Source organism: Schistocerca americana, chromosome X (genome assembly GCF_021461395.2).
Source record: "Schistocerca americana isolate TAMUIC-IGC-003095 chromosome X, iqSchAmer2.1, whole genome shotgun sequence".
Taxonomy (NCBI): domain Eukaryota; kingdom Metazoa; phylum Arthropoda; class Insecta; order Orthoptera; family Acrididae; genus Schistocerca; species Schistocerca americana.
The window spans coordinates 854,397,475-854,421,335 of record NC_060130.1 but is presented as its reverse complement, the minus strand read 5'-3'; the positions used below and the strand labels follow the sequence as shown (position 1 = coordinate 854,421,335).

At 42.0% G+C, this 23,861-nt stretch overlaps 1 protein-coding gene across 1 annotated transcript in view; it reads right to left on the bottom strand.

Annotated features, from left to right (window-relative positions):
- LOC124555336 (organic cation transporter protein-like) overlaps positions 1 to 23,861 on the bottom strand; it is a 342,235-nt gene that overhangs the window by 35,174 nt on the left and 283,200 nt on the right. Inside the window, exons 6-7 of the mRNA XM_047129216.1 lie at positions 3,788 to 3,929; positions 3,534 to 3,711 (exon numbers count right to left, since the gene is read on the bottom strand). Coding sequence (XP_046985172.1) covers positions 3,534 to 3,711; positions 3,788 to 3,929 — 320 coding nt within the window. The remainder of the gene's footprint in view (positions 1 to 3,533; positions 3,712 to 3,787; positions 3,930 to 23,861) is intronic.

Here is a 23,861-nt window from a genome sequence, read left to right as displayed (position 1 = left end):
AAATGTTATCCTGAAGAATGTGATGACATTGTTATCATAACTGTTTGTAATGAATGCAGTTTGCTATTGTAGGACGGTGGTTAAAAACACAGATAGCACATCTCCATTTGCAAATTGTTTCACAGCATGCGTCAGTCCACCAAGGAACTGGGACACAGTGTGGTAAAGAGGAAGTGTGAGGAATGGACCATTCTGTGATGGTAAGGATAACATTTGTAAGATACTCCACCTGTTCATCACAACTGTGGAAATGTTTTTCATTGAAGGTCACCAGCAAGGAGTAAAGCCTCCAGTTGGGCCTTAGTTTGCTGCCATTTGGGTGTGCACATAGGTGGGGTAGAAGTCAGCAAATGGATAGTACATGGGAAATGGTCACTTGAGTGTGTGTCAGAGGGAACTGACCACTCAAGATGATGGGCAAGCTGGGCAGTGCACAGTGAGAGGTCCAAATGGGAATAGGTGTGTGAGAAGTCTGAGAGGAAGGTGGGTGCTCCAGTGTTAAGACAGACGAGATTAAGTTGGTTAAGAAGGTCAGCGAAGAGGGCACCTCTCTGGCAGGTCCTGGGAGAACCCCAAAGGGGATGGTGTGCATTGAAGTCACCAAGCAGCATAAATGGGTGAGATAGCTGTCCAATTAGCTAGAGGAAGTCTGTCTGGTGACATCGAATGATGGAGGGATGTAAATGGTACAAAGGGGAAAGGTCAAGTGAGGAAGGAAAAAGCAAACATTTACAGCTTGAAGGCGGGTAGTCAGGAACATGGACTGACTACGAATGTTGTCCCGTATGAGCAGCATGACTCCCCCATGAGATGGAATGCCAACATTAGAGGGACGGTCAAAATGGACCAGGAAGAAATTGTGAGAGGTCGGAGTGGTTGTGAAGATGTAATTTTGTTTCCCGAAGGCAGAGAGTGAGTGGACACAGTGATTCTAAGAGCAGCCATAAATCCTCTTTGATGGATCAAAGGCCATGAGCATTCCATTGGAGGAGAGTCATGAGAAGCCTTCGAAGACTTGCTGCTCTGGGGCACAGAGGCAGGAGGATCCTGCTCCACAAGGTTGACAGAAGCATCAGGATCCTCATTTCATCAGCCTGCAGAGTCTGGGGAAGAAAACTGGTTGGTGGTGAGCACTGGCCACACAGAGGTTGGCCGGGCAAAGGTATCATGCGGCGACACTGTCAAAGAGGATCAAATTGGCAAAGGAGAAGACCATTTGCCTTTGACGTCTCCGAGCCATTCCTGTTGGCAGAGGAAGACTGAGATGTTGGTTGGCTGGAGGGACATAGGAAGTCTTTACGGGAGTATTCCTTCTGTCCTTTCTGGCCTGCTGGTTGTATAGCTAGTGACTTCACAATGTGAGGTGAAATTTGGTGGTGTGTGCACGGCTGGAGGAGGAGTTGGGGATACAACCATGATGCTGGGTGATTTCACAACCATGGTGCTAAATTTGAGATTGCATGTATGCGTGGCTATTTCCTTCATGGAGTGAGATGTAGCACTTCACCCAGATCTCCTGAATAGCCTGCTCAGTGAGATACATGGGCCAATCGCAGGAGGCGGCGGCATGGTCGACATCGCAATTGATGCAATGGGGAGAAGGGCGATTGCCCTTGTGAGCATCCCTACCACAGGTTACACATTTGGCTGGGTGTCAACAGAACTTTCAGGTGTAGTTGTAATGATGACACTGGTAGCAACACATCGGATTCAGATTATACGGGCTGACTGCGATAACTTCATAATCCGTTTTGATCATTGACAGATAAAACACTGTATCAAAAGTGAGGAAGAGAGTGCATGTGGGTGCTAAGGAGGCATCTACTTTTGCCATCACCTGATGGATGGCAATGACACCCTGATTAGAGAGGTATGTTTGGATTTCTGCCTTGATCAGACCATCGAGCAGCCTAGTGTAAATAACACCATGGGAAGAATTTTGCATTCAGTGGGCCTCGACATGAACAGGATAGCCATGGAGGAGTGAAGCTGCAAGCAGTTGTCATGCTTGACAACCAGAAGTAGTTTACAAAAGCAAAGTACCATTGCATAAACAAGTGCAGGATTTCACAGGGCCAGCAGCTGCAACAGCACTTTTCTGAATAATGAACGGATTTACCATAGCATAGGAATGACCATCTTTAGTACATGAAACCACGAGGAACCTTGGTGTTTCATTTATGTTTCATAGCCACTGACTGTGAAGATGATTGGCTCATTGTGAGAAAATCCTCATGATTGCCCGTGTCTCCAATGGCACATCCCTTCCAACTGGGGGCCCCCTTCAGAAGGGGGTGCAGCAACCTTAGGTGATTGTTCACACCTGAGGTCACGCCTCCTGAATGCCTGACAGATGAAACAATCCACAATTTGGAAAGGTAGCAGCTCAGGCAATCACCCCTCCCTGGGCCTGGCCTGTACCAGTTACCTGTTATGCATCATAGATGTGGGCCAGCCTTCAAGAGCGCACAGGGAGGAAGAAGAAAAAGAGAAACCTCAAACGCCAAAGTGGAGGAAGGACAGCAGAAGGTGAATGAAGAAAGAAAAAAAGGAATGAAAAACAGTGGAGAGTATTCCGATACTGACTACCAAAAATACAGAATACATTTCCAAATACAGCCTCAGACATGTTCCCCAAAGACTGGGGCTCCGTGGTAGCCAAGCGTGAACCCACCGAAGAGTGGCAAGCCCTCTGGGTGGGTACTAGTTGTGAATTTACATATCCTGATGTAGATTACATTTCAAATGTCAGCAGGTATGACATTGTTCATGTCTTTAAGAACCCACTGAAGAAAAGGAGGATCTGAAATAAGAGAAATGCAACTGTTTTTTTCCAGAAATTTTTTTAAATAAATTTCACAATGTAGTGTAGGAACTCACTCAGAAAATAATCATTGTAATCTGTATCAATGCAATTCATTTTATAAGTTTATATGTGATTATTTTTATATGCATAAGTTGTACCTTTCCCAACCCTCCCATCCCACTGTCCCTAGCCTCACTCTGTGGGGGAGGCTTCGGACAGAATGCAGGGCATAAAAAATTTGCTTATAGCTTCCACTTTGTTTTGTAAAAAATAAAGAAATTATTTAGTTTAGAAATAACTGAAGAACATATCTAGAATAAAAAGATTTGAAAACAGTTAAAAGACATGCCTCAAATAGATTAAAAGAAAAAGTGTTCCAACACCCCACCTGTCCCATCCTCCCCTACCATCTATCTGCAAATATAATTAGTATATATTTCAACATTCTTTGAACTAGGAGATAGTTATTACAATGTAATAATTGTGCTTCGTAATATATGGACTATAAGTAAGGGAGTGCATTATATCACTTAACATTCTTTACCCACATGCATATAAATATCAGTTCTGTAAGGGTCCATGGACATAGGAATCATGTTTGGTTTTTCAGATACTCCAGGAGGTAGTGCAGAACTATTTTTGCAATGGTACTTGGAAAAATCAAACAGAACCATAGGTTAAAAATTTACTCTCAATATTTTTCAAATCCTTAAAGAGAAAAACATACCTGAAATTGTAACATTGATGAAAATATTTCCACCCACTTGTCCCATGTATTGTGCTAGGCCATAGAAGCACAAACCACAAACAAACCAATTGAAGTACATGCACAGTGTCTTCATTCTCATGTTTGGTGTTCTAAAGAGGTCCAATATATTTCCCTTTTCCTCCACATCTTTCTTTTCCTTTAACGAAACATTTAAGTAGTTAAAATAGTTGTTGTGTATACTTATTAGCACATTATTAGAGAAAAGTTCTTACAGTGGCTGAGACAGTAGTCTTGATGATCTGAGAAACATCTACATTTTTTAAATTATTCTTAGCAGCTGCTTTTTCCAATATTGCACCAGCTTCCTTTGTACGACCAACAGCAAGAAGCCATCGAGGTGACTCTGGAAGCACACTACAGGGATCATATGGACATTAAACATTGGTAGCAACATATCATGATGAGTACAAGGTTACTGATTTATAGTGTTGTATATTAATCTATTGTGGTATCTAATACTCTATAAATGGTCAGAATACAGTGACAAACACAAAAAAACCATGTACACATCAGCAGTAAACTGACTCATGCAGTTTTAATCTTAACTGCATTATTATGTCGGGAGATGCATACTTCAGGAGAGTTTAATGACTTTCCATGAAATACAACAGTATTTTTTGTAGTATGAATGTAATGTCAGATCATGACTTACTCTGCTCTTTATCTATATTTCCCTCTTCCTCTTACATAAGATTTTAATACCCTTAGTTATTCATGACTTGCTTGTTTAATGGATTTTGTGGGTACCTCTTCAGGAAAGCTACTTTCAAATACATACACACATTCACTATGGAATAAAAATTGAATTTCATATTAGCATCTCTTTCTATATATACATCACCCAATACAACTCTTTTAACTGAGACACAGCTATTCCTAAACCTGTCTCAGACTTCTCAGTATCTGTAAGGTAGTAAGGCAAATTTCCTCCCTGGCACTATCTGGATCAGCCTTAAGAGTCCTAACTCAGCTCCACACCAAAGCATGAAAAAAATGGGCACTGCATGCATAAAACAAGAATACTGTTTGTTGCAGTTATACTCCCCTGCACATTTTCATCACAATCTCTTATGGAGTAACTCGTCTTTTGGCATTATAAAATACCCATTACTTATGATCCTGAGGCTTGTTAGGTTGTATTTATTTGTGTCATGTCATACCATTGCTTCAAAGCATTTCTCTTAATTGAATATCAGTTCTGCACCTTTGAAAATGTCTTGTTACTCAAAACAGGAGACAACTCTGATTGTCACTGTTGCAGCATGCATTGTAAGACCACTGTTAAAGAGCAGTTGACAACTCATGTACTTAATTAGTTATTTTTATATCACATTGAAGGTTTCTATAAATTTAAAAAACACAAATGTTAAACCACTCCATAACAAAGGTGACAAGATGGACTGAAATAATTATAGTAATAACAAGAAGTTGCACACTTAAGAGGAAACTATTTACTTAGCATATCATAGATTGAATTCCAGAAAGGTTGCTCAACAGAGAATGCTATTTATAAATTCACTCATCAAATAGTACAAGCATTAAATAATAATATATCACCACTTAAAGTTTCTGTGATCTTTTCAAGGCATTTGGTTATGTAGATCATGCTACACTCTTATAAAAATTTACATTTTATGGAATTGACAGTTTTACACACAACTGGCTTGAATCTTACCTAAAAAATGGAATAAAAAAAGCTGTGCTGAATAATTTCAACGATGTTTGAAAGATAGAAAATTTTAGAGACTTGGGAGAAATCACAAAGTGAGTCCCACAGCGTCCAATTTGGGGTACACTGCCATTCCTTACGTAAGTGAATGGCCTTCCACTTAATATTCAACAAACAGAATTGGTACTTTTTGCAGACAATAATAGTTTTTGTATGAATTCCATTAGAGAGAAAGCAACAGAAGAGAATTTTTCAAGAGCAGAAGTTGGCTCCCTAGAGGGCACAGTTGATCAGAGGTTTTGTGAAGGACCACCTATGTCACTCAATGAATAAAAATGCAATTAAAAGTATAAAGGCATATCTATTACTTAAGCCATGTAGTGTGCTGACACAATAAGCACCTGAGGATGATGATCTCACACAGGGGTGTGAGCAGAGCTCCAAATTTGCAGAATTTTTTCCACAGCTGACTTGTGTTCTGTGATTCAGAGTTGAGTGGAGGGTTTCAGCCAAAGGCTTCATTTACTCTGAGACAGTCTTGTCTGCAGATTTTTAGACCAGCATTATTGGGTGCAGATTTGTAGGACTGCCCTTGACAGGTCAGGCATGCACTACAAAAAAGCAGGTACTCAAGAAGCAGAGTACTTGTGGATGCACATAGGTTTTTTTGAGTTAGGCCGAGGTTTGAGGTACTGTGATGAACACTCACCAGTCAATGCGCAGAAAGAGAAGTCAGACCATGTTGACAGTAGACACTTAGTCAAAATTTTAATAGTGAATTGCTGAAGTATTTATAACAAAGTTCCCAATTTACTGCCCTCCAGGGAAGTTATCATACTCAGATTGATCTTGAGATTGAGAGCTAGCTGAAACCTGAGGTAGAAAGCTCTGAGATATTTAGTGAGTTATGGAATGTATACCATAAAGACAGATTAGATGTCATAGGAGGTGTACTGTTCATTACAGTTGACAAAAGTATTGTCTCTATTGAGGTCAAAGTTGAGTGTGACAGCGAAATTTTCTGATCGCGTACAACAGGTCCAGGTGAAATCAAGTTAAGTGTTGGATTTTTTTACTGTCCACCCCATTTTTCTGTGACAGTTCTAGGGTCATTAAAAGAAGGTCTACTAGTTGGAGGTAACTAACCTACAAAATGTAGACTGGGACATCTATGGATTCACCACGGAGAGTACAGACAGACAGTCTTGCAAATTGATTTTAAATACATTTTCTTAAAACTGTCTTGAGCAGTTAGTTCAGTAGCCCACACAAAATGAAAATATATTAGACCCTATAGCTGCAAATAGGCCAGACCTTATTGATAGTATCAGTGTAGAGATGGGGATTAGTGATCATGATGTCATTACATCAACCATGACTACAAAATTTCATGAATCAGTCAGATTAGGAGATTGTTTCTGCTAGAAAGAGCAGTTACATAATTCTTAGCAGCTCAGGAGGAGGAGGAAATTAGTGTTTACCGTCCCGTCGACAACGAGGTCATTAGAGACGGAGCGCAAGCTCGGGCGAGGGAAGGATGGGGAAGGAAATCGGCCGTGCCCTTTCAAACTTAGCAACTCACTTAGACAGTGAACTGACATCAGTTAGTTCCAGTAAGATGGAGGTAAAAAGATCATGAGAAAAGTTTAAACAAATTGCAAATCATGGTCTGGCAAACTATGTGCCTAGTAAGTGGATTAAGGATGGGAACATGAAATTCAGAATATACTGAGGGAGCAAAGATTGTTGCACTGTCAGTTCAAAAGAGAATGTGCAAATGACAACATGCAAAGTTTAGTGGAGATATGTGAATCTGAGGAAAGATTTATGTCAAAGCATACAACAACTACCACCATCAAACCTTAGCAAAATATCAGGCTGAGAACCTGATAGAATTTTGATACTGTCTAAAATTGCTAAGCAGGTCTATGGCTTCAACCCATCACTCCTTGACCAGTCTGGCATGGCAGTTGAAGATAGTAAAACAAATGCTGAAGTTTTAAATTTCAATACTTGAGAAACTGTTCAAGAAATCATTTGATAATCACACAGACTACTGAACTAAGGCCCACGGTCGCGGCAGCAACGCTCAGCGGCTAAGTCCCATTCAAGGTCACACAGAGATGCCTCACACAAAGTACATCCCAGAGTGCCCAAGACAGCTTGTAGGTTGTTTTTTTTTTTTAATAGAAAGCATATAAGGACAGGACAAGAACTTTATTAATTTCTGTAATAGTGAGTCAGATCACCAACAATATGAACATTGTTACAATTGCCTGCACCTTTAGCCCAGACACATACAGACTCATATTCACCTACTTTATGGTGATTATTAGTCCTTAAAACAAGAGGCATTGTAGAGACAAAATAGGAAGCTCCCATATCTCTGTTAAACACTTCAGCAATATGGTATGTACGATAGGCAATAATGTCTCTATCATTAAAAGCCTCAAGCCCTTGAACATTAGACACTTTGTCACCTGGGTACCGTACAATTGCTACGGTCACCCATCCATTGCCAGCTCTATTCTGATCATTATTTTGTAGAGTAAAATTAAGCACTCCTCCACAAAAAAACAGAAGGGCCATGCAAAAACACCTGCCCATTAACACTATTAACATTAATACCAATGTTGTCTACAGCTTTGTAAACTGTGTTGCGTGAGCACCTCCTCCTCATGTAATAATGTGGCATCTCTGTGGCTTCAGTTCAAGCACAGTAGCAATGTGGTTAGTTCAGGCACAGTAATAGGCATCCCTGGCATAGAGAAACCACTGGAGGAGTTGAAAACAAGTAAGTTGCCAGGTTCAGATGGAATCCCAGTTCAATTTTATTCTTCATCTCTTGCACAGCGACTGAAAAAAGGCACAGGTAAAGGAATGGACCCACAAAATTATAGATTAATAACCTTAACATCGGTTTGCTGAAGAATTCTTGAACATATTCTGAGTTCGAATATGAAAACTCTCCTTCAGACTGAAAAGCTTCAGTCCATGAATCAGCATGGTTTTAGAAAGCACCACTTGTGCAAAACTCTGCTTGTTCTTTTCTCATATGATATTCTGTGAACTATGGATGGAGGGCAAAAGATAGATACCATATTTCTAGCTTTCCAGAAAGCATTTGACACAGTGTCCCACTGCAGATGTAACAGTGGTACCAGCATACAGAACAGGTTACCAGATATGTGAGTTGCTCTAAGACTTCTTAAGTAATAGAACCCAGTATGTTGGCCTCAACAGTGAGTGTTCTTGGGAGGTAAGGGTATTGTCAGGAATGCTTCAGGGAAGTATAATAGGACTGCTATTATTTCCTATATACATAAATTATCTGGCAGAGAGGGTGGGCAGCTGATGATGCTGTGGTGTATGGGAAGTTGTCACAGTACAGTGGCTGCAGGAAAACAGAGTAGGAAAAACAAACCCATAATATTTGGATATAGCATTAGTAGTGTCCTGATTCATACAGTCAAGGCCTTCAACTATCTGGGGGTAATGTTGCAAAGCGATATGAAATGGAACGAGCATGTGAGGATTGTGATATGGAAGGCGAATGGTTGACATTGGTTTACTGGGAGAATATAGGGAAAGTGCAGTTCATCTGTAAAGGAGACCACATATATGATGCTAGTGTGACCTACTGACTACTGTGTAGGGGTCTGGGATGCATACGAGGTTGGATTTAAATAAAACACACATGCAGTTCAGAGGCAGGCTGCTAGATTTGTTACCATTAGGTTCAAACAACATGCAAATTTTGCAGAGAAGCTTTGGGAATTCAAATGGGAATCAAATGGGAAGACAACATTCTTTTTGAGGAACACTACTAAGAAAATTTAGAGAAGCAGTATTTGAAACTGACAGTAGAACCATTCTGTTGCTACAAACATACATTTCACATAATGACCATGAAGATAAGATATGAAAAATTGGGGCTCATATGGAGATATATAGACAATCACTTTTCCTTTGCTCTATTTGCAAGTGGAACAGGAGAGGAAATGACTAACAGAGGTACAGGGGACCCTCTGACATGCACCATACAGTGGCTTGCAGAGTATGGACATAGATGTAGGTGATTTGAACCATCCATATGAACTGTTTACATATCATCAACTTTAAAATTGCACCAAGTCTGTATCATTTTGACTGTCAAGAATGAAAGTAAACTTAATAGAGAATAAGAACACATTTAGTCACAATGGTCAACTTTGTTCTTGTCTGCAGCTAAGTGCTGGCCATTCATTCTGGTGAACGATTGGTTGATTGTCATACAAACATAAAATGCTGTGCAGAATTTGCATCAGAGCTGGTGTATGACACGGCTGCTTTCACAGATGTCACAAACAGTGATGGGGTGTAGTAAGCATATGACAGGACTGGAGCAGGAAGTGCTGGGTGGGTGCATTGGGAAGGTCTTGCACTGGGATCTTCTACAGGTATATAATCATGTGGCAGGAGATTGGGAATGACATAAGCATGGACCAGGATATTGTCTACTCTGTGTGGACAAAAGAATACTAATTTGGGAATGGTGCGAAGTATCTTGGGTAGGATGTCCCACATTTCCATAGATAGGCAAATCCCTGGCAGAGAATATTGTTCAATTGTTCCAATCCATTACAATATTGTGTGATGAGGGGGCACTCTTTTGTAACTTATTCTTGATGTTGGTTGGAAGATTGGAGGTGTGTGAGGATATGGCTCGGGAAATCTGGCTCCAGACTAGATTTTTTTTTCCTTGGGTGGGGGGTGGGGTTGGGGGGGGAGGTGGGGGGGGGGGGTGAATGCCATTCATGGGTTATCAGACTGCATGGGAGCAATTTTTTTGGTGGGAAACATATGACAGGTTTCTAAAAGTAGGTACTGTTGATGGCTAGTGCATTTAATGTGGGCAGAGGTGGGGATAGAGGGTGTCTTGACTCTGAGTCCTGATCATGAAGATGATATCAATAAATATGAATCAGACAAGGCATTTGGGGTTTGAGAGGCTGGGAAAGTTTCCTCTCAATGGCCCATAAAAAGGCTGACAGAGGAGGGTGTCATATGGGTGTCCATCGATGTACTGCGTATTTGTTTATATACCCTCCCCTCAAAGGAGGAATAGTAGAATGTCAGAATATACACTACTGGCCATTAAAAATGCTACACCAAGAAGAAATGCAGATGATAAACGGGTATTCATTGGACAAATACGAGGGCAGTTCAATAAGTAATGCAACATATTTTTTTTCTCAGCCAATTTTGGTTGAAAGAAGCGGAAATTTCTTGTGGAATATTTTCAAACATTCCCGCTTCATCTCGTACAGTTTCATTGACTTCTGACAGGTGGCAGCGCTGTACAGAGCTGTTAAAATGGCGTCTGTAACGGATGTGCGTTGCAAACAACGGGCAGTGATCGAGTATCTTTTGGCGGAAAACCAGGGCATCTCAGAAATTCATAGGTGCTTGCAGAATGTCTACGGTGATCTGGCAGTGGACAAAAGCATGGTGAGTTGTTGGGCAAAGCGTGTGTCATCATCGCCGCAAGGTCAAGCAAGACTGTGATCTCCCGCGTGCGAGCCGGCCGTGCACAGCTGTGACTCCTGCAATGGCGGAGTGTGCGAACACACTCGTTTGAGATGATCGACGGATCACCATCAAACAACTCAGTGCTCAACTTGACATCTCTGTTGGTAGTGCTGTGACAATTGTTCACCAGTTGGGATATTCAAAGGTTTGTTCCCGCTGGGTCCCTCGTTGTCTAACCGAACACCATAAAGAGCAAAGGAGAACCATCTGTGCGGAATTTCTTGCTCGTCATGTGGCTGAGGGTGACAATTTCTTGTCAAAGATTGTTACAGGCGATGAAACATGGGTTCATCACTTTAAACCTGAAACAAAATGGCAATCAATGGAGTGGCGCCACACCCACTCCCCTACCAAGAAAAAGTTTAAAGCCATACCCTCAGCCGGTAAAGTCATGGTAACAGTCTTCTGGGACGCTGAAGGGGTTATTCTGTTCGATGTCCTTCCCCATGGTCAAACAATCAACTCTGAAGTGTATTGTGCTACTCTTCAGAAATTGAAGAAACGACTTCAGTGTGTTCGTAGGCACAAAAATCTGAATGAACTTCTCCTTCTTCATGACAACACAAGACCTCACACAAGTCTTCGCACCCGAGAGGAGCTCACAAAACTTCAGTGGACTGTTCTTCCTCATGCACCCTACAGCCCCGATCTCGCACCGTCGGATTTCCATATGTTTGGCCCAATGAAGGACGCAATCCGTGGGAGGCACTACGCGGATGATGAAGAAGTTATTGACGCAGTACGACGTTGGCTCCGACATCGACCAGTGGAATGGTACCGTGCAGGCATACAGGCCCTCATTTCAAGGTGGCGTAAGGCCGTAGCATTGAATGGAGATTACGTTGAAAAATAGTGTTGTGTAGCTAAAAGATTGGGGAATAACCTGGTGTATTTCAATGCTGAATAAAACAACCCCTGTTTCAGAAAAAAAATGTGTTGCATTACTTATTGAACTGCCCTCGTATATTATACTAGAACTGACATGCGATTACATTTTTACACAATTTGGGTGCATAGATCCTGAGAAATTAGTAACCAGAACAACCACCTCTGGCCACAATAACAGCCTTGATACACCTGGGCATTGAGTTAAACAGAGCTTGGATTGCGTGGACAGGAACAGCTGCCCATGCAGCTTCAACGCGATACCACAGTTCATCAAGAGTAGTGACTGGCGTATTGTGACAAGCCAGTTGCTCAGCCACCATTGACCAGACGTTTTCAATTGCTGAGAGATCTGGAGAATGTGCTGGCCAGGGCAGCAGTCCAACATTTTCTGTATCCAGAAAGGCCCTTACAGGACCTGCAACATGCGGTTGTGCATTATCCTGCTGAAATGTAGGGTTTTGCAGGGATCGAATGAAAGGTAGAGCCACGGGTCATAATACATCCGAAATGTAACGTCCACAGTTCAAAGTGCCGTCAATGTGAACAAGAGGTGACCGAGACGTGTAACCAATGGCACCCCATACCATCATGCCGGGTGATACACCAGTATGGTGATCACGAATACGCGCTTCAATGTGGATTCACCACGATGTTGCCAAACACGGATGTGACCATCATGATGCTGTAAACAGAACCTGGATTCATCCAAAAAAATGACGTTTTGCCATTTGTGCACCCAGGTTCGTCATTGAGTACACCATCAAAGGCGCTCCTGTCTGTGATGCACTGTCAAGGGTAACCGCAGCCATGGTCTCCGAGCTGATAGTCCATGCTGCTGCAAATGTCATCGAACTGTTCGTGTAGATGGTTGTTGTCTTGCAAATGTCCCCATCTGTTGACTCAGGGATCGAGTCGTGGCTGCACAATCTGTTACAACCATGTGGATAAGATGCCTGTCATCTTGACTGCTAGTGAAACGAGGCCATTGGGATCCAGCACGGCATTCCGTATCACCTCCTGAACCCACAGATTTCATATTCTGCTAACAGTCTTTGGATCTCAACCAACGCGAGAAGCAATGTCGCGATACGATAAACCACAATCGCAATAGGCTACAATCTGACCTTTATCAAAGTCGGAAATGTGATGGTGTGCATTTCTCCTCCTTACAGGAGGCATCACAACAACGTTTCACCAGGCAGCACCGGTCAACTGCTGTTTGTGTATGAGAAATCGGTTGGAAACTTTCCTCATGTCAGCACGTTGTAGGTGTCGCCACCGGCGCCATCCTTGTGTGAATGCTCTGAAAAGCTAATCATTTGCATATCACAGCATCTACTTCCTGTTCATATCTGTAACACATCATCTTAGTGGTGTAGCAATTTTAATGGCCACTAGTGTAGTTGGTAAGGTGCATGAAGAATTAGGCAGTGAGTCTGGAGTCTGAGGGACTTTGGAAGAGATGAGGGAGTTTTGGAGAGTTAGTATTTGATAGAAGCAAGGCCATGGGCATGAGAGATGTTTGTGTATAGAAGTGCATCAACAGTAATGAGTAGGAATCCAAGAGGTAGAGGGGAGGAGATGTTGAAGAGTTGGTGAAGAGACTGGTCAGTACCTTTAATGTGAGAGCCTAGGTTTTGGGGAAACTGGTTAGAGCTGTTGGTCAAGAGGTGTGCAAATTCTTTCAACAGGAGCACACTAACCAGCTACAGTGGGGCATCCAGGATTGCTGGTTTTGTGAATTTTGGGGAGCATGTGGGTGTGTGGCATGTTGTTGGGATGAAGAGGGAAATGGCCTCAGGGGAGAGGCTCTGGGATGCGCCTAATGATTTCATTATGGATTGGAGGTTATATTGGTCTCGACAGATGGGATCACTATGGCTGAGCTTTTATGTGGAGCAGTCAGTTGGGAGAAGCCTTCTGTTAGGTAGTGACTGCAGTTCATCATGAGAGTGGTGGATTCTTTTCTGCAGAGAGGATGATTAGGTCAGGATTTGTTTTGATATTTTCGGATTCCACCAGAACCTATCCATCACTAGCTGGGTACTGCGGAAACACATCTGCATGGAACAAGCATCCCAGAACCATCCCTGCTCCTTCCTAAAGATATTGCTACTATGTAATATTATACATACCCAACACATCACCAAATTTAAACCATTGCCCTCCAAGACCTGGAAGATCATTCCAGGCAACATCTCCATACGTCGTCCAACCTGTTTACATCCTGTCCCACCTTGGAGCACCATTACCCATTAACAGTACTGTACGCACAGTGAACCTCCTTGTGAAACACTCATAGCCCCCAGACCCTGACCTATTCAATTTCAACATCATCCAAAACTTCCTCCTAACACTCCATGAAATCCAGAACTCAAAGAAACCCAAAACACTGCTAATCTTTCAATCAAAAACGTCAGTCCATCAGAAGTTTCATTCCTATCCAAGGCCTCAACTTCAGCCCCACACCCAACTTTAAACATGTTGGACTTGTCAAGGAACTATTCCCCTCCTCCCAATCTACACAGTGGAAACACTTCTTTGCCACAGATCACTCCAATTGAAGTCAACCTAATCTCAACATTAAACCTTACCTCTTCCAGTTCATACCACCATCCAAGCTTGACTTTTCCCCTCCTGACCTAACCATCACTTGCTCACCTTCCAGGAATTCCTTACCTCCAACTTGGTCTCACCATCCTTCCCTAGTTTCCTTTCTAACAACACTAACTTCTCAGCAGAAGAAAGGACAGCCATTCACTACCTCAAAAAAGATCCTGATATAATCATCTTCCCTACAGACAAACAACCCACCACTGTCATGATGAAGAGCAGTGACTATCCGACAGAAGAATTCCACCAACCAACTTTGCTACAGTGATACTATCTCACAAGCCAGACAACCTCCAAAGTCCTTAGGTCCTTCCCACAACCTCTCCCACGAATCTCTATTCCTACAATGACACACTAGAAACCCATTTTCTACCTGCTCCCCAAGATCCATAAACTGAATAATACTGGACACCTCACTGTAGCTGGTTATTGTTGCTCCTACTGAAAGAATTTCCACTCTTGTTCATCAAGCACTCCAACCAATTGTCCAAAACCTAGCCTCTCACATAGATACTAACCACATTCTCTGCTAACTCTCCACTACCCAAGCCCTTTACCTCCTGCATCCGTACTCGTGACTATTGATGCCACCTCTACATACACCAACATTCATCACACCCATGGCCTTGCCACTATTGAACGCCACCTCTTCCAAAGTCACTCATTCCCCATATATGTTACAAACTCTATCTCAACACACAACCACTTCTAATTTGAGGTGAAGTATTCATGAGATATATAACGTACACCAATCTCATCAGTTGGTAGTAAGTTGTAATTTGAGCCTGTTCTCTGTACTAGTGGTCTTGACCATGCTTTCTATTTTTAGTATTTTTTGGGATTAACTGTTTCAGCCATTTAACTATAAACTGTAATTTGAAATGTAGTGTGTCAAAGAGAAGCTCAAGTAAACAGTGAATTAGATGTGACTGTAACCTGTAGTTGGTGTGTAGCAACATTGAATTAGAATTGTGCAGATCACAGTGTGAAAAGTGTTTCATGAAACATGATAAGTTCACATTTGGAAATGTTTAAATTGCATCCATGATTACCAAAATTTTGTGAGTGAAATATTATGAATAATAATCAAGAAGACATCTTGTGGGAGAGGAAAGACAGTGGCAACAAGTATTGCAGTCTATGTACAGGGGTGATTTAGTATAAAGTGGTTAGCAGAATATGACTCAAGAAGCTATAGGTCCAGCAGATAATATTGGCAACTTATACCCACTAGTGAGCTCTACAGAAGGTCAGAAACATAGGAAGGATAATTTAACGGAAAATGAGAAGGATATGGCTTGATAAACTGTGGACAGCATTTTATTTTCTAAATTTAACAGTTTATTAGAACACTGCAGATAGCAGAAGTAATTAATTCATGTAAACAGCATTACAGAATTCAACAGCACTGAGAGAAGCTGTTTCCCATGCAGGCACCAGTAACAGGGTACCATATGGCATAGGGGTGAGTCAGTGGAATAAGGAGATACAAATGAGCCACAAAAATTAAGCTTTCCTGGCAGTCTTTATGTTGGGGACTCACCAATACTCAGATGTCGCAAATCTAAAACATTATGTCAATAATTATTAGAGTCCACCCTAGGTGTCATTAAAGCTTTGATACTACATTACCACTATGCAGTAAACCCATTAAATCTGAAAACAAATTATAATTATTCAGCTACTGATCACATACTAATATCTATGATCACATACTAATATCTACAAAGTGTGTATGTGATTTCTTTTTTGACTAACTGTTTCAACTATTTAATTATAAACTATTTTACACTGTTCATTAATAAATGCATCATAATGGCATCATGGGATTTGTTTCAGATAGATTAGCCAACTGCACTCCCAAATTATAGTGACACATCTGCTTGCATCTCCAAATGGATCCAATGTGCTACAAGAACTGCTTTAAGATGTCTATAGAAAACAAGAAGGAGGAGGTCCTAATGTGCCTGTTCACTAAGGTAATCCAGGAAAGGGTTAACTTTCGCAGATTTGAGTGGGAAGGAATGACCAGTTGTGTTTTACATCACCACTTTTGATGGACTCGTGGCTAAACTGAGAAACACTTATGGAGGTTTGGTACTTAATGGGGATCTTGCAAAACCTATTTATGCATCATCTAGGGGAATCCTACATAGCCTTGCAAAACCCCTATCTAGTTCAAGCTCATTAGCATTATCTTCAAGATATTCGATCCCCATTCCTTCACAACCTCAACACCACCTCTCCTATCCATATTACTTGGTCCTCCTCAGTGCAATGTACTGCCTCCATGAGTGCTGACCTCCCTCTCCCTGATGGATCCATCACACCTACATCCTGCCTTGCAACTACATTTCCTTTGAAGGGAAGCCATAGAAACAAACCTGTGGTACAGCCATGGGCACCCACAAGGCACCCTGCTACATGACACATTTTATGAGCCATCCAGTGGAAATCCTTTTCACCTCCTAAAACATGAAACCCCTTGTTTGATTCACATTCAGTGATCTTATCTTCATGATATAGACTCTGGGTCAAGATGCCCTATCATAATTCCTCCACTAGGCTGGAGACCTTCTTCCTCATCCACTTCAGCTGGTCCTGCTCAAAGCAACATGCAAGTTTCATGGATGTCGACCTCCACCCCTCTGATGATGCTATTCACACCTCTGCCATATTAAATCCACTCACCAGCTACAGTACCTGCATTTTGACAGTTGTCATCCCCTCCACATCAAAAATTATCTCCCATACGGAGTGAGCTCCTGTGGATGGCATAACTGCAGTGATGAGAACTCTCCTGTCCACTATGGTGAAGCTCTCATGAGGGCCTTCACAGACAGGCACTACTCCCCCACCCCTTGCCAAACAGTCTGCAAACAGATTTCCTTCCTGTGCCATATTGACATATGCTTATAGTTCTCCCAATATCCTCAAGATCAGCTATGGATGAACACTCCCCTCATCTCTGTGGACTGGAACAAGAAAATCTTAAGTGGGAGACACACACAAATTATATCTCAAAAAAGCTCTCAACTGTGTGTTACATTTTAAGGATACTCAAAAAATCAGTCACAAAATCTGTTCTCATACATGTATATTATGCTTACTTCCATTCTACATTACAGTATGGAATCATATTTTGGGGGAACTCACCTGGAGGTAGATATATTTTCAAAATGCAAAAAATGGCAATACGCATAATATGTAATCTAAGACATAACGAATCATGCAGACAACATTTCAAAACAAATGGCATTATGACACTGCCCTCTGCTTACATTTATAATATCGTCTCATTTGTCAAGTCATACCTGTTAAACAATGACTGCACACTAAAATTCAATGGAGATATTCATAACTATGCAACAAGGCAGCAATCTGACCTACATATGATTCAGTCCAGAACTACCTGCTACCAAAAAAGTGTTTTAAATGTTGGGATAAAAATGTATAATAATTTACCCAATGAAATCAAAGCAACAAAGAACCCAAGAGCCTTCACACATAAGTTAAAAAAGTATCTCTTGGACCATTGCTTTTATGCAGTTGATCATTTTTTTGAAAGGGGTTAAAAATGTAAAAAATATGATAAATGTTCAATTAGGTCTGAAAATTATATACTGTGCATGTCTATGAAATACACTGGACTACTTTACTATTACATTTGTATTGGCTGTTTGTATTTTACCATACAACATTTGCATTTACTGTTTTGTTAAAGATAGCTAACTTCCTCATTGCAAAATAATGTAAAAACAATTTATTAAATATTACCTGCAAATATGTTCCCTTGCCCTATCCAATATCGTATGTAAAACCTTACATCTCTTTGATTTGTATTAACTGTTTTGTTGAAGAAAGATAATTTCCTTGCTACAAAATAATGTAAACATCAATTTGTAAAAATTACTGTAAATAGCTCTCTTGACCTATCCAATATCATATGTACAGCTGTCCAATACTATGATTACCTGGATCAATAAAAATACAATACAATACAACTATATGCTTTGCCATGGTTTTTATTATTATCTAGAGTCAGGGCTACTTGTGAAAGCAGCCATACCATATACCAGTTCTGTTGCAGCTACTCCACAGGTCTTTATGTTGGTATCATGAGCAACTAGCTGTCCACCAGAATAAACAGCCACTGTCAAACTGTGGAAAGGAACAGAGGTGCAACATGCAGCTGAGCACAATAGTCTAATGTAAATGGCTGCTTCACAACCCAAGCCATCTGTCTCATTCCCTCTACCACTAGCTTTTCTGAACTACAGAGATAGAAGTTATTCCTGCAACACATCATTCACTCCTGTAACCCTCCTGACCTCAATCTCCACTTACCCACTGTCCCCCCCCCCCCCCCCCCCACAATAGTTTCCCCTTCCTCTGTCTTGTCATCCCCTCCCAATCCACATCAGCTTCATAGTGAACTGCTCTCAACTGACTCTGGGACTCTGGTACCTGTTTATCACATTCCCAGTCAGTATACGTGTGACCCTTCCCTGCCGAATTCCTAGCCAGCAAACCTGCTTTCCCCCTCTGGCGTGTGTGTGTGTGTGTGTGTGTGTGTGTGTGTGTGTGTGTGTGTGTGTGTGTGTGTGTTTTACAGAAATTAAATGACAATCCATTGGAACATGTGTCATTTCAAAATGTCTTTTGTATTCTACCCTCCCTGAATTTCTTGAATTACTCATCATCATATTATAGATCCTTTTAGATAATGATGATTCAATCCTCAATCCTGTTGATTGTACAACAATTACTTCCCGACTATTAAAACTTCGTGGAAAGAATATTTAAGCTCGGTAATTGCTTTGACAGATCAAATAAATACCTGCTACTATTGAGGAAAAATAAAAATGACATCATTAGTTGGACAACCCTTCTACATCAAGAATTTTGATGAACTAAGTAAATCATTTCTACTTAAATGTGATACTATTCTGTTTTAGAATACTTCTTCAAATATTTTAGAAATAAATGTGGGTAAGACTACTGTATCATAATTATTTATATTTATCTTGTCTCCTTTCTTGTAAAGATGTTTTGTGAAGATGTATTTTCATCTATGTAGGAAAAAAAATGCTAGTGATACATTACAAATATCACTAAGGATGTGTTGAAATTTCAACATTTTTTTATAATTACTGTTGTGACAGTGCCACGACATTCAAAAGTGCCGCTACGTTAGTACGCGAACACGGCGATAGAGGCGCTCCGCAGCTCGGCCGAGCGCGGGAGCGCCACCTGGTTATGAACGGCGCCGGCCGCATGTCACGGCCCGGCAGTCGAGTGACAGATACGGAGTTAGTAACATGTAACCCGCGAGTGTTTCTAATTTTGTATCTCCACGCACTTTATTAGTGATTAAAGGTTATAACACTTTTTGGCGACGAGGATGGGATATTTTTTTTCCCATGCGTTGTGGACTTGTGTGTTCGTGTCGGGGCAGACATGGAACAGCTTATGCAAGCGCTTATTGAACAACAAACACAGCTGACGGCTGCTATTCAGGCGCAACAAACACAGCTGACGGCTGCTATTCAGGCGTTGTCGACGTCGCTTACTCATCGTCTGTCTTCCTCTTCTCCGCCTCCGTTTCCTCCTTATGACGAGGCCGCTGAAGACTGGGAGGATTATGAGAAGCGTTTGCGGCAACACTTCTTGGCTTTCGGTGTTGTCGACGCTCCTATGTGTAAGTCGTTATTTCTATCTTGGATTTCCCCAAGGATCTATCAGCTGTTATCTCAGTTAGCCTCTCTGTCCTTCCAAGAAATGTGTGACTTATTGTCTAACTATTACCGAAAAAACACCCATGTCGTTGCCGCCCGCGTGGCTTTCTACCGGTGTCGTAAACAGCCCCATCAATCTTACCGGGCTTGGGTGGCGGAACTACACGGTCTGAGTCGGAAATGTCAGTTCGTCACGGACACTCATCATGAGTCTTACGCCGATTCAATGGTTCGGGACGCTATTTTACGGCTTGCTCCTGATAAAGTTCGGCAACGTGCCTTACAATTGCCAAACCCGTCGTTGTCGGAAGTTCTCAGCATCGCTCAATCGTTTGAAGTGTCTCACGCTGCTGGTGCGCAAATAGACGCGTGGTGTGATGTAGGCGCTGTACACACCACTTTCGACGCAGACAATGTGCCTGTTTCACAGGAAAACGACGATGTGGCGGCGGTGCACTCGCGTCAACAACGTCGCGTTGGGCCGCCACGTTCGCAGCGAAAACAGCAACCACAGAAGCAGGCTCGTTCCGCCCTTCCTTCTTGTCCACGTTGTTTCGTACAGCATGACAGAGCCGCGTGTCCAAAACGTTGGGCCACGTGTAATTCATGTAGGAAAAAAGGCCACATTGCTTCTGTGTGTCAGTCCCCTAAAGTTCCTGTCGACGAGGACGAGGCATCGGACATGGATGTTAACTGTGTGCTTTCTCAAACGAATAAGTTGTTTGTTACTGTTCGTGTTCTGGATAAAGACATTCGCATGCAAGTGGACACTGGCTCTGCAGTAACTCTCATTAATTCTCGCACGTATTTGGAGTTAGGCTCCCCTTCCTTGTCTCCAGTTACGCGAAATCTACGAACTTACAATAAGCAGAAAATTCCTATCGTTGGCCAGTTTGATGCTTCCACTGCCTACAAGTCTGTTGTTCGGCCCCTCACGTTTTATGTGGTGGATCATGCGGGCACTGAAAACCTGTTCGGTTATGATGCTTTCCAGTTGTTCGGGTTTTCCATTGATGTGCACCTCATATCTGAGGACATTCCGTATCAACAGCTGGATGGCTTGTGTTCTGAATTCTCGTCCGTGTTCTCTGCGGGTCTGGGTCGGGCCAAGGATTTTGAAGCCCACATTACTCTTAAACCTACGGCTCGCCCTAAGTTTTTCCGGGCACGCCCTATTCCGATGGCGTTGCGTGCGCCTGTCAAAGCTGAGATAGACAGGTTAACAGCTTCGGGGATTCTCCTTCCTGTTACCTCCAGCGAATGGGCATCGCCCGTCGTGGTGGTTTCTAAACCAAACGGGAGTCTGCGATTGTGTGGTGATTTTAAAGCCACTGTCAATGCTCAAAGCCTCATTGACACTTATCCTCTTCCCCGTCCTGAGGAGTTATTTACCAAGCTCGCTGGGGGCCAGTTCTTTTCCAAACTTGACTTATCGGAGGCGTACCATCAGTTGCCGCTGGATGCATCTTCCAAGGAATTTCTCGTCATCAACACTCCTTGTGGGTTGTATCAGTACCAGCGGTTACCATTTGGCGTCGCTAGCGCGCCGGCCATTTTTCAGCGGTTTTTGGAACAGCTCACGGCTTCCGTTCCCGGCTGCATCAACTACCTGGATGACATTGTTGTCACGGGGGCCTCCACTGAGGAGCACCTTCGCAATTTGCGTTCACTGTTTCGGGTTCTGCATTCAGCAGGGTTGAAGTGCAATCTGGACAAGTCTCAGTTCTTCCAACCCTCCATTGTGTATCTTGGTTTCCACTTGTCCCGTGAGGGTATGCGTCCTCTACGACAGCACGTTGCGGCCATTACCGCTCTACCCCGGCCGTCTACGGTCAAAGAACTTCAGGCGTTTCTAGGCAAGGTTGCTTATTATCACAAATTCATTCCCTCCGCGGCGGCGGTGGCTCATCCTCTGCGTCAGCTGTTACGCAAAAACGTTCCTTTCTGTTGGTCCGCCGAGTGTGAGCAGGCTTTTGTCCGCCTGAAGGCTCATTTGCAGTCGGCGCCTTGTCTTGCCACATTCCGTCCGGGTCAGCACTTGGTTCTGGCGACTGACGCGTCACAGTATGGCCTAGGGGCTGTTCTCGCCCATCGGTATGAGGATGGGTCGGAACGACCCATCGCCTACGCTTCCAAGACCCTCAACGATGCCCAACGGCGTTACTCTCAAATAGAAAAGGAGGCGCTCGCTATCGTTTATGCTCTGAAAAAGTTCAGCGTTTTTTTGTATGGTTCTAAGTTTCACCTCATCACCGACCACAAGCCGCTGGTCTCTCTGTTCAGCCCCTCTGCGTCGCTTCCGGATAAGGCAGCTCACCGCCTGCAACGTTGGGCCTTATACTTGTCTCGTTTTCACTATGAGATTCACTATCGCCCCACACATATATGGTATATGTATATGCCTATGTTCTTCCAATTTTACTACAACATGTAGCTCTGTTGTGTAAAACTAAATATATATTCAAGAAGCCAACATGTGTTTTCCATGTCCACAGACAAATGATAAACTACAGTCCTGATTCGATTGTGCAGCAAGGGTCCTGTTGGTTAGGTAATTAGTTAGTTGGTTTTGTATATTCCACAGATCATCTGAATGATTCTTTCATCAAAATGATGTGAAATAAGTCAGTTTACAAGAAGTGAATACATTACTAGTGTTAACATAAGTGAACACACGATTTTTTAGTAGTAGTCATGCAATGACACTTGAAAATAAGCTTTTTTCCTTTCTTTACATTGTACTAGTTTTTAAACAGAAATTTACACATGGAATAGAAGTAGTTTTCCAAAATAAATGATTTTAAGTTAGAATTAGAACTTTTTTACTACCTGTCAGACATTTTATGTTACTGGGCAAATGATCAAAATTTTTTATAGCTTTATACTGAATTACTTTTTGAGCCACTGACAGCTTTAATAATGGGTTAAAAGGTCATCTTTCCCTAGTGTTGTGGGTATGGGCATCACTGTTCTTCTCAAATTGTGATGGACTATTTATGTTAAATTTCATTAGCGAATATCTGTATTGTGATGGTGCAATTAAAATGCGAATTGGGGACATATGACTGGCACATATGCAGCTTCCTTGTATATGAGATGTTGGGAACTGGCAACAGAATTAGTGTGAAAATTTTTCTCCATTTTTGGAAACATGTTATGGGAGGTCCACGAAGGCTGATAAATGCTAAGTCTGTTACTATCACAAGTGGTACCAGTGCAGATAAAAGGACTGGGAGCATCTTCACAATAGGTTTGATGACACATGACACTGCTGTATGGCTAAGCAAAGCTCTGTTATGTGGTTGCATTACTGTGTCTGATGTCACGACCAGTGTGGTTGAAATTGTGATGTTACAAGATGGATCAGTTTGCAATGCAGAACCCTGTGGTTTAAGCACAGTTGATTTGCACTGTAGAACTTTGATCTCACTGCTAATGTCCTGTATGGTGCTGTCAATTGCAGGAGGTTACTCTAAGTACCCATGATGGTGTGTATCTATGTGAATCATAGCAGATAGCCTATCCATGAGAGCGCAATTTCTTCTTCAGGGTCACTAATAATGTAGGGACATCACGTATAATACATATAAAATATATATGTAGTATAAAAGTGTAATAAACTTCACTTTATTGTTTAAAGATATAAAAGTCACATGTATACATATTAGTGAACAAAGCAAGAACACGAAGCCACAAACAACACAATAAATTGAAGAGACACTGTATCTACTGATTATGTCACTTCCATAGTCTCATTTAAGTAACATTTTTCAATAACACTTAATCTTTATTGAACCTACCTTAGAA